General features: G+C 34.1%; 1 protein-coding gene across 1 annotated transcript; it reads right to left on the bottom strand.

The window, feature by feature from the left end:
• Nucleotides 1-1161: 1161 nt before the first annotated feature.
• Nucleotides 1162-2868, bottom strand: LOC110779358 (serine carboxypeptidase-like 49). Its single transcript, XM_056839792.1, has 5 exons — nucleotides 2542-2868; nucleotides 2166-2326; nucleotides 1944-2078; nucleotides 1737-1825; nucleotides 1162-1618 (listed from the first exon to the last, which is right to left on the bottom strand). Exons 1-4 carry the CDS (start codon nucleotides 2744-2746, stop codon nucleotides 1799-1801), a joined length of 528 nt encoding a protein of 175 aa, XP_056695770.1. The 5' UTR covers nucleotides 2747-2868; the 3' UTR covers nucleotides 1162-1618; nucleotides 1737-1798.
• Nucleotides 2869-12613: the final 9745 nt, after the last annotated feature.

Below are 12613 nucleotides of genomic sequence, written 5' to 3' on the forward strand. Positions count from 1 at the left end.
GCAGTGATTATTATGACAACGGGGTATCAACACATTACTCAAATAAATTTGTTTTAATCTACTTCAGTTGAGTTTGAGATTTTTATGTTATGATTTCTTTAAAAGTGAAATCATCCTCTATAATCGTAGTGAAATTAAATACAATTTTATTGCAACTAACTTTTCCAATTTGGTGGTGGCTTGATATAATCTTTAAAAGTGAAGACTACTCCATATCTAAGCACCATTGTTTCTCAAATGGATTGATATAATCTTTCTCCAGTCAATACAAAAAATTGTCCTTTTGGTTGTATTCATTATTTCTTTGACAGCAAGCTATAACATATTTTGAGTCTCATTATGCCCTTTGTCCATCTTAAAAGCGACATCGCTAAGGCCCTAGAAAACTACTATTGCCCTTTCTTTTGGGATCAAACAACTTACTCTATTTTACTCCTCATAGTGAAATATCCTCAACTCTTAGCTGCAAAGAAGAGGATTAGCTTTTCAGAAAACAAAATATAACTGAATTTGTACAAAAGTTAAACGATTTCGTGTAAACGCAACCAAGCTTAATTAGTAATTGAATCTATCTTTTCGAAGTTCTAATCTAAATAATTTATTTACAACGTACAAAGTTATTGATTTTGGATATAGTTACTATTGAACATGTTTAGACATATGGTAATAAAAAAATTAATTTGGAGATCAATAAACATTTTGTTTATGTAAGCTTGGCATATCGAAAAGTTGACTTTTGTTTTGTTTATGTATTAAATCCACGGTAAGAAAAAAATCTTACCGAAAAGTTGAGCTTGGATATAGAAGCAGAATCATACTTCCTTTTTTTATGTATTACATCTTTTTATGGGATCATTTGAGGAAAAAATTTTCCGATAGTCCCCAGAACTCCGTAAGAGCAAAGAGATGCCAAAAATCCATGTTAAGGTGAAAAAATGTACATCCAATATTTTAATATTTTTATGACTAAAATATGATCCCATAAAATAATTGAATGTTTATTTATTAAATCTGATTTCAATTGGGATTACATTTTAAGTTTATAATTTCGGATTTCTCATATATATATATATATATATATATATATATATATATATATATATATATATATATATATATATATATATATATATATATATATATATATATATATATTACACATAGATAAAAGTTTCATTTCTTATTAAAAATATATTTATAATACATATGAGACTAAAAAAAAAATATTCTCATTTCAAAGTTCACTTGTACACAAGACCCAAAAGTAAAGCCTATAATCGAGCACAAAAGAAAGCTCAACAAAACCAAAAAACGCAAACTAAGAAAGAAGTCAACTCTAGTCAAAAGTTGACCAGAATGACAAAAAAAAACAATCCATTTGAAAGTACGATCGTAAAGCATCAATAGCTGAAAAAATTAACCCTTCCAGACTGGACCAACACCATAGCAGTAACACAAATCGGAACAGACATGATCTCACACTTCCAGACTGGACCAACACCATATCAGTAACACAAATTAACCCTTCCAGACTAAACCAACACCATAGAAGTAAAGTCTCCATGTTTGAGAAGTCATAACACAAGCTGGTCTCACACTTCTTCCTGATGTCATAATACTGCACATATGGAAGAGAGTTAGATTTTTGGTAATTAGTCCATGCTGCTCATCAGATTTTTGGTAATTAGTCCATGTTGTTCCATTCTTTTTATAGATTGTAAGATAGTGTTACTTACATTTTTGTCTCCTGCGTAGTCCATGATCTTGTTGAAGATGTTGGTGCAGGCAAAGTACGCACTCAAGCATGCATCTTTGCCACCAGTACCTGGTTCCCCAATGATGAGAAAACAATTCATATGAGACCCAGAAAATCTCAGTAACTGCGTTTAGAAGGGAGCAATTAAGTTGACAACAACAGTTACATTACCACACTGCTTGATTACCTGTTCGTAAGCTGGAACCATAACACTGATGGTTTTGTGTTCTAACTGTTTAATGATCCCGTTATCCAGAGCATAATCTGGGTATGCTTTGTATTGAATTTCTGGATGGGTGAGGCCATTATCGATTGCAAAACCCTGATTACATACAAGAAAAGGATTGGATTTAAATGCCCAGGAAATCACAAGACATAACAGAACAGAACAGAAAAAGAGAGGAAGTACCTTGAGATTTATGTGAAGTCCTTCTCGAGCCTTGTTTCCGTTGTGAACTCTAGCAGCAAAAGCAGGGATATAGTGCCCAGCGTAGGATTCTCCAGTGATGTAGAAGTCATTCTTTGCATACTGAGGATGCGCCTTGAAGAAACGCCGAAGAACGAAGAACCCTAGAATTTGGGGGAAAACTCAAAAATAAAAAATTATTTGATTCAAGGTTTGAAAGAAGATTTGTGAGTAATTTTAGAAGATTATTGGAAAAAATGAATCCCTGATTAATCAAATTCGAGCCCAATTTGAGAAAAAAATGAAGCAGAACATTTGGGGAAACTTGAAAAATTGAGAAGTTGAGAGTGGGAGAGGGGAGCCAACGATTAATCCTTACCTACGAACGGGGTTTTGAAGAAGAGGTGAGAGAGGCAGAGTAAAGGAGAACCGTTGTTTAAACACACGAACTCATTCAATTCGAAAATCATCCCACGAATTATTTGTGTAAATGGAGGATGGAATAAAAAGTTTGTAAAAAAAAACATAACCTTTAATGTCAGAATTTGAAGGTTTTTCTGGTTATTAATGGCAGAAAATAACATGTAGAAGATGAAAGCCTTGAAGGTGAATAGGTGATGTTGGCGCTCAACCAAAATTTCCCGCTGAACTAGGTATTATGGCGCAAAACAGTGAAAAACATTACCGCCCAAAATCTCTGTTTCAGTTTTTGTTTCCCCCTCTTTTTTTAATGGAATATGTGAGGTGTCTAAATATAAATGGTGGTGTGCAAGATGCTTTTGTACACCATGTGTATCCCTAGCATTTTCCCTCTTTTAGTGTTATCCGATATTTTGAATTTAATAGTATTCTGCAATATAATACTAGATTCTAGATTCTAGATTCAATTGATTTGTGTTGAACAAATGCATTTCAATATTCAATTGAGTTAGAACTCACTTAAAATAGATTCTAGATTCTGAGTCTAGTGACCTAATTAAGGTGACTAAATTAATTTGAACTTTTACCATTTACTACAATTATTTTGCAAGGAACAAATACTCCATCTGTATTTATTTAAGAGATACACTTGGTCGGACACGGGTATTAAGAAAAAAAATTGAATAAAATAAAATAAAATAATAAAGTAAGTGGGGTTGGGTAAATATTTTAATAAGTAAACAAGTGGTGACCATGTTATTTTTGGGGTAGTAGGTGGGGTGGGTTTCTGAAATTATTTGTTTAATAGGATGGTGGTTCATTGAATAAATTAGATGTATTATTTAATTAGATGGTGGAGTTGACAAGTTACTAAAATTTGCAAGTGTATCTCTTAAATAAATACGAGCGAAAAAGACAAGTGTATCTCTTAAATAAATAGGGAGGGAGTAGTATGATATCTAATTCACGCCTTACCATAATTGGAAGTAGGAAACGTGCGTCGCGGTAACTATTACTCCCTAGTAATATTATAGCTTAATCATCAATCTGATTTTTTGCTTAATTAGGAATACTACTATTTTTTTAGTGGAGTATGTGATTTGGATTGTGTCAGATGCTACTTGTCTAGTGGGATTTAACTTTTTACCTCTCATAATTAATTGTTGCAATAATAATACCACTATAAGAATTTGTATCTTTAACGACAACCTAATTGTGACGGGTCAAAAATCGTGTTACAATTTTTTTTTTGCGACGGGGCTAACAACAAACAAAGACGGGAACAACCGTGGTAAATATCTTTTACGACGGGCTAACGACAGGATTTTCCGCTAACGACGGGATTTTCCATTAACGACGACCCCCTTTTATGACGGGTTCGCGACAGAAAATCCAGTCATTAATCGACGATTATTGGCCTTTAACGACGAGGTTTTCCGTCGTTAATGATACAATTTTTTGTAGTGTACCAAGTAATATAATCTCCATTATCATATAACCACTCTTGAGAACTTGATTATTATCATCATTATCAATCTATCATTACACTATTGCCCTTAAAGAGACTCCCGTGATAAGCGGGTTGGGAGTATCAGATGTACACAGTCTTATACTCTTATTCTTGCAGTTGTAGAAGTGTTATTTCCAATATATTCTTACGAATAAATGATAACGGGACGGGATGACCATCTTCCAATACATGAAAATGATGCAAAAGCATGATGATAGCTAGTTTGATTTAATCCATTATTATATAACTTTCGAAAAAGTTAATTGAATTGATTTCTATCTAAATCTAAAATATCTAAAATATCCCTATTTTCATGTATTAAAAGCACTTTTCAAAATAGTTGTAGTATACGATCCATTAATAAAATAATAATATTAGAGTAATAAGGTACGTAGACACAATATTTGGTAGCACATTCCAATTGATTTTTAATGTACTCACAGAAGTATATATAAAAAAGGACATGGAAAACGGCTGGTGTCCCTACTTAAGATTCCAAGTTTTAAGTTAATGATAATGATAATCAACGCTAACTAGAGCTTATCAACTTACAGAGTATTAATGACGTTGCTATGATGTTTCTCCTACGCAATATATTAAGACGGGTGTATAACAAATACTATTAAGCCGGCGCGTAAAATTATCTCAATATGCTTAAAAATTACCATGAAACAATTTGTCGTTTACTTTTTAGTGATAAGGTTTTCACAAACTCTTAATTACATACTGTATGATGTACAATAAATATTGTAAGACGAATGTAAAATACTAAAGTTGTTCGTAAATAGTTAAAATATTTTACAGTGCCTGATATGCTGTGAAATTATTACTTTTTTGTGATAGATTTCAGTAACCATATAACCGATTAAAGAAAAGTATCTACAAAAATTATTTTATCATATAAAAAGTTAATAAAAATATGTAAAAAGTTACAAAAAGGCGGATAAAAGTTACACGAATGTACAACAAATTTAGTATGCACGGGTGCGTGCAACATCTTTTGTAAAGATCCTCTTTAATAGAAATTACCCTTCAAAACATATTATAAGTAACCAAAATCTGATAACAATTTTTTTTACTATACATCTGAAGCACGCAAGATCTTTTGTACGCAATAATAGATGGTTTACGGACTATGTACGTAATAACAGAGAAACATGATATTAACGTGACAAATATAGAGTTTGATGTTAAATACGGAGTAAGATATTTAAGATAAATTTTATATCAAATATGATGATTATTTTTTACGGGGCGTTTGGTATGTGAATATGAGAGGGTGTTTGTTTAGTGGGATATGTTGTAGAGAGTGAGAAATTTTATCCCCACTTTGTTCAATTTCCATGTTTGTTTAGTGAGATTGAGAAATGTTGTGGGTTTGAGAATGAGAAATAAATCTTTTTAGAGGGTGTTTGTTTAGTGGGAAATGTTGTATAGAACGGGAAATTTTATCCTCACTTTGCTCAATTTGCATGTTTGTTTAATTAGTGGAATTGTAAATGCTGTGAGTTTAGGAATGAGAAATAAATCACAACTATTTCTCATTCCCACATACCAAACGTAGGGAAATTGAAGATGAGAATTGTAAAAAGGGTAAAATGACTATATTGCCATTGATGAAAAAGGTGGAAAGGAGGAGTAGACATGAATATTTTTTGTAAATTTGCATCTATTCCCCATTTATTAGCATCCAACATACCAAATAAGGAATTATCGATTTTCTACGAATTCCACAATAATAATTCGTAATCCCTATCCCACTTTCCATTCCTATGTTTGGTATGTTTTTTTTGGTGTTACCATCTGGTTCACTCTTATGGCTAATTCGGATCCGGGGCGAGTTTTGGGTGGATATGTTCAAGTTCCCTCCCAATTATTGTTGCTAGGGATCGAACGCGCGGTCCACCCTACCAACTCCAGCTCCAATCACTATTAAACCAACAAACAATTGGTCCCTATGTTTGATATGTGGGAATGATAAATAGCTTGAATGATTTCTTTCTCATTCCCAAACCCACAACATTTTCCATTACCACTAAACAAATATGAAAATTGGACAAAGAAGGAATAAAATTTTCCATTCCTTAAAACATTTCCCACTAAAAAATAATTTAAACTTATCATAGATCCTAATGAGTGCTAGATAAACTTTTGTTATTAACTATTCTATTTCATATACTTTATTGTACTCCTAATTTGTTGCAATAACGGAGCCAAAAAATTGTCGCTGAGGGCTAAAATGTCAAAACAAAACCTTTTATTTTTTTTACAAGACAAAATCAAACTTAAGAAATTCAATATGTTCTGAAAATTTTGCACTTCCTCTGTTTTATAATAATCGCAATGTTTGTGTATTTTACACTATTCACATATTCTATTTTGACTATTGTTGGTGATTTATACGTTAGATAAAACATAATCATATATGATTTTGTTAGATTCCTCTTAATTTGTATTTTTAAGATATTAGTTGTTTTTATAATTTTTGCTTAAAGAGAATTAAAGATATTAAGATTAAAGTTTTGCATAGACATGTGTAAAAGTTACAAATGCTGCAAGTATTAAAAATCAGAGGAAGTATTTTTTTACTCAAATATTTCGTTTCACAAGAATTTTGGCCAAAGTTTTTAAAAAGTTTAATAATAATAATAATAAGTAAAATAATTAGAAGGTAAAGAAATACCAACCTAATAAAATACGAAAACACTCACGGCTCCAAAAATTTAGGCGTTTCAATGGCCACCAGGACAAAGTTGTTTTGTGTCCGCTTCTTTAGCGGAAAGATTGTACGGAGTATGAACACTTTTTTTTTTTAATATTTTTTTTAGGGGCTTATTATTTACCGCCTCATATTACTCAAAATCGCCCCAATCATTTACCCATATACCCTCCTTATTTATCCCCCCTCATTTACCCTCTTACCATCCCATCTCAAATCTAACCACCACCGCTACCATCACGACGTCGGCGTCAAAATGGCCGAGTTTTCACAAGATTTTTTGTTTTTGTTCGGAATTTTTTTTAGAAACTTATACATTTATAGCTTGTACCATGTTACAGGCTTATGAATTTTAAGCTTGTACCATGGTACAGACTTATGAGTTTTTAGTTTCGACCATGATATTGACTTATGCAGTTTAAGCTTGTACCATGGAAGGAGCTAAAAATTCATAAGCATATACCATGGTACAAGCTAAATATTCACAAGTCTATATTATTTAAGATTTTGATTTGTTGTTGCATTTGATTTAATGTAATCGAAAAAAAAAAGACTTATGAATTTTTAGCTCCTTCCATGGTAGGGGCATATGAATTTTAAGCTCCTTCCATGGTACAAGCTTAAATTGCATAAGTCAATACCATGGTCGAAGCTAAAAACTGAAGGAAATAATGACCTTGGTCCAAATATGCATTCTATGTTAAGTCTAATAAATGCGGTTCAGTATTAATTAACAAGTTAATAATTCAGTGAGATCAAGTGAGCTGAATGCCTGACTAGAGGCCGCTTCAGTTCAAGTGGAATTAATGATATTAATCCACAGCTTACTCTTGACTGAACCCGTAGGGTCACACAAATAGTACGTAAACGGATTAAGTATTTAATGGCATTAAATACTCCATCTATGGATATTCGGAATCGACGGATCTTGGTTTCAGTGGGAGCTGAGATCGTCACAGGCAAGAAATGAATACTCCGGAAACGATGATATTGCCGGAAACGGAAATATGGATCGTATCGGAAATATAAATATTATCCAAGTCGTAGATGTTGCCGGAAACGGAAACATGGTACGTATCGGAAAATATTATCGGAAATGGAAACATTGCCGGAATCGGAAATATTGCCGGAAACGGAAATATTGTCAGAATCGGAAATATTATCGGAATCGGAAAATAATTCCGGAAACGGAAATATTAAATATTTGTTCGAAACGGAAATTAATTCCGGAATCGGAAATATTAAATATTGTTCGTATCGGAAATGAATTCCGGAACCGGGAATTTAATCGGAAGCGTATCGTACGAATAAGCATCGGACGAGGCCTGCCGGACGAGGGCCCAGCACGAAGCTAGGCCATCGCCCAGCAAGCCACACGCATCCAACAACACGCCAATGCCTCGACCATGCCCAGCGTAAGGCCAGTCCCAGCCAAGGCTGGCGCGCGCGCACAAATGGGCTGCGGGCAGTGGGCCTGTGCGCCGTGCGCACAGCGTGGGCCGCAAGGCTTGCGCATGGGCGTGCGATGCTCGTGCGGTGCGTGTGTACGTGCTATACGAATCCTAAAGCTATCGGGATTCGTGCATAGATTAAATCATAATCCTAAAAGATTAAATTAATTATTTAGAGTTCTAATAGGATTCTAAGAGTTCTAATAGGATTCTAATTAATTAATTAGTATTCTAACAGGATTCGAAATCCTTTCCAACTAGGGCCATAAATTTATACACAAGTTTTCAAGTATTCAAAACTAGGATTTTTAAGCAGAAAAAGCAGCCATAACTCTTGCCCATTTAGCCGAAAATAAGTAGTACCTTAAGGGCGATTCTAGTTGATCAATCTTAAGGCGGATCCGGACGTGCTGTGGACTATCTACGGAGGGACGACACTTGGAGTCCTAAAGACTTGTTCTTGTTCGGTTCGGGCGCAGCTAGGGAAGGCACGCAACAAAGAGTATGCATCTAAACTATGCTAAATGATTATGTGTAAATAATATGTTTTCCTGGCTTTATGGTTTTTCCGCATGATTTATGAATTGTCATATGTATCATAACCTAACAGTGGTATCACGAGCCTCTTATTATTTTCATAATCTAAATTGCATGAACATGGTTAAATATTACAAATTTGCAAGAATTAAAAGGGGTGATTAATTTTCGTAATTGTTAATTAATTGCAAATTGCGTTTATTTAATTATACGTACGCAGGTTTTCGGCAGTTTCTTCGTTACTCATCCAAATCAAGTGATTTTTGTGTCAATTCCGCATGTAAAAGGCATTCTAAAATTTTGACAAAAATATTATTTTTCGGCCGAACCCAGAATTCTCAAATTCGAAGCCTAACTATGACTTTTCGGAGTTTTTAGTTTTTCGAATGCAAAATTTCGTAAATTTAAGATGTTAAATTAAATATTTGCGATTCTTGTTGATAAATCTTGAATTTTTGATTGACCTACTGTATATGTTTAACAAGTTTGAATGCCTAGCCTTGTTAATTATGCAATCTAATTTGTAATTATGATTAATTTGTTGAAAATTAGAATAATTTAGAATTAATTTGATTTTCATAATTAATTATAATTTAATTAGATACCTATGATTAAAAACCACCATAAAAATTGTAAATTTATGTTAAATTTTAAATTTTTATGACCTAGTCTTGAATCCATTTTAATCGGAAATCAATTAAATAATAAATTTTCGATTTTTCGCCCTAAAATTATGAAATTAATATTATTTATTAATTTGTCATTAATTTTGAATATAAATTTTAATTTTTTTTATGCGATTCGCTCATATAACTTGCACGCACAAAGCAATGGACGCTACGTGTTACCCTTAAGGGGTGTTGTATAGTGCGGGCATGTGACGACGAGCAAGGGAGCTCGTCGCCCATGCGGTACGAATACAATGAGCAAGGCCATGGTGCACGAGCACAAGGCAGCAACCCTGCCTTGTGTCGTGGGCTGTGTGCAATGGGCGAATGCATGGGCGAGGGCGAGAGCAAGGCCGAGCAGTCGCGTGTGGGCAGCAAGCGAGCTGCGCCACAGCGCGCACTGCCTCGCGCAAGCGTGCGGAGCCTCGCGCGCAGCGAGCGAAAGCTCGCGTGCCACGAGTGCTACGCCCATTGTCGATGCCTCGCGCGCAGCGAGCGCCAGCTCGCATACTGCTGCCTCGTGCGATGAGCGCAAGCTCGCGTGCGGGAAAGGCAGGGGCGCAGCGAGCGATGACTCGCATGGATCGAGCGCTGGCGAGCGCGCGCAGCGAGCGATGGCTCGCATGGATCGAGCGCTGGCGAGCGAGCGCAGCGAGCGATGGCTCGCGTGCATCGAGCGCTGGCGCGCGCAGCGAGCACCAGCTCGCATGATGCCTTGCGAAGGTGAGCAGCAGCGATGCGACGCAGCGCATGGGCTGCGCGCACATGGCCAGCGATGGCTGTGTGCGTATGGCCCATGGGCGTGCGTTGCGTAGGATTGTTGCGATGCGATTAGATCGTTTTGAAATTTTAATTTGAAATTTTCAGTTTACGTAATTTTAATTAATTTTAAAATTAATAATTTAAATTATTTTCTTGGATTTTAATTTTGAATATTGTAATTATAATAAATTTTATTTATTCTAATTATTTTACTAAAATTAAAATCATGAATTAATTTAAATACGACTGAAATTAAATTAAACTTTTTGGATTAAATTATAAATTTATATGAGCTTTAAATTTTAATTAAATTTGTATGTTTCTAGTTAGACTAGAAATACATTTTTATGTTTAAAATTAGTAAAGCATATGAATTTATTGGTTTAAGTGGGAGCCCTTTTTAGTCATAAACTCTTGATTAGGTCTACAAATCCTTAAGGTTAAAACAACTTGATTAGAATTAATAAGGACTGAATAATTGGTAGATTATTGGTGCCCTTGATTAATTGCTGCAAATATTTACGTGATGCATAATGTGTTTTACTAACCAGCTATGTGGGCCATTCATGTTAATGAATGGGTGAATGGTATATATTGTATATGTACTGTTTTGCAGGTTATGAAGTGACTAGTATGACCCAAATAGGATAGAAAATATGGTCTGCGTACCATTAATTTGAATGTAATTGGTCTAAAGTACCAAAGTTGTTTTTCAATTCAAATATGGTCTGCGTACCATCAAATAGTTGTAATTAGTTTTAATTATAGCTTATTCTATTTGAAGAAAATGGTGCCTCCCACGGAGATTTTCAAGACGGACTTTGAAGTTAAAGCTTCAAGATGAAGTCGGGCCATACTAGATCACATTTATCTTATGCATGTTTTAAGTTATTTATTGCTTTTAAATATGTCTTAAAATGCATGAGATCAAAAGCTTGATTATGTTGCATGATTAAGGATTTTAGTTCACTTAAAATCTAACCAACATAGTAAGAGCCTTAAGTTCCAAACTTAAAAATTGAGTTAAAAGGTGCCATGCCAAAATATACACTTGCTTGGATATCCTTTACATCAATCTAGTAATAGTTTTCGCTCAGCGAGGTGTTACTTATTGGTCCTAAAGGGGCAAGGTACACAAATAATTGTGAGTACATGTTAGTTTTGGTGAAACTCAACGATATAAGTAAGGAGTCCTTTTATGTCGTGGCAAAATCGATAGGTTTAAATAATAAGTTCTTAGACGTACCTATCAACCAAGAATAGTTTCTAGACTATTAGCAAAAGGCTTTTGCTTACCTAAGATGTTTTAGGATTAAGTCGACAAACTGTGCTTAGTTCTTCAATGATTTTAGGGTCTTGGAATCATTTTATTCACACCTGCCGGAACACATAATTCGAATAAAATGCTAATGACTTGTTTAAATTGCATGATTGCTTTAATTTTCAAGTTATTATTCATGATAAATGTTTAGACTTTGCATGCTTCAATGTATGTTTTAATTATTGTTTATAATTGAATATCTTGCACTGCAATAAATCCTTTTAGAAAGGTAACAGTAAATTTCCTCGATTGGTAGTGAATCCAAGAACGATTCACGGAAATGAGAGAAAGTGAGCAATTTAAAATGTACGTTTCTTATAGCGACTTTTATGGTTGTTTTCGAACATCAAAGTCGAATGGCAAACCAATTGGTGCTTGTGAATTCAAAATACAATGTAGTTTTGAGATCATAAAGCATTGAGTTTAAACACTCAGCTTTACCAATGGTTAAAAACCTAATATCTTTGTCCATTTAATTCTCGAATGAGTCTAGTCCCTAGACATTCGAATAGATTGATGCTTAGAGAACTTTAGAAGCTTCTGGTAAGATCATCTAGTTGAAACAGAATATTCAACATAAATAAAATGGTAAGAACTCTGTTGGAATGACATCGGACATGTCTAACAAAGTATAAAAGTCAACACTATAGAATTCAATTCTTAAGACTATAAGAAAGGGTACAAGAAATAGGAAAACAAGGAACAAATGAAAGGAATTTACGATTCTGTTTCTACCTATAAGTTTATGTTTAAAGAGAAGTGACCTAGCAATCAAACTTCCTTGGTATCATATACCGCTTGAAGTTCTTACTTCGGTAATAAATCAAACAATGGAAGCTAGGCTACACTAATGACCTACAAGTGGGAAATGAAGCATGGCAATGCTACATTAGTTGTAGGGTCATCTAGTTTGTTTTAAGTCCTTTCAAGGCTGGAACTTAATGGCTATTTTGTTCCATAATCAGCATACCTAAATTTCTGCTTCAAACACAGAAAGACTCACATTCAGAAGAACAAAAACAATGCTTGTTTGTTTGTTTATTTGAATAAAATGGTCATTTAC

Source organism: Spinacia oleracea, chromosome 3, assembly GCF_020520425.1.
Source record: "Spinacia oleracea cultivar Varoflay chromosome 3, BTI_SOV_V1, whole genome shotgun sequence".
Classification (NCBI taxonomy): Eukaryota; Viridiplantae; Streptophyta; class Magnoliopsida; order Caryophyllales; family Amaranthaceae; genus Spinacia; species Spinacia oleracea.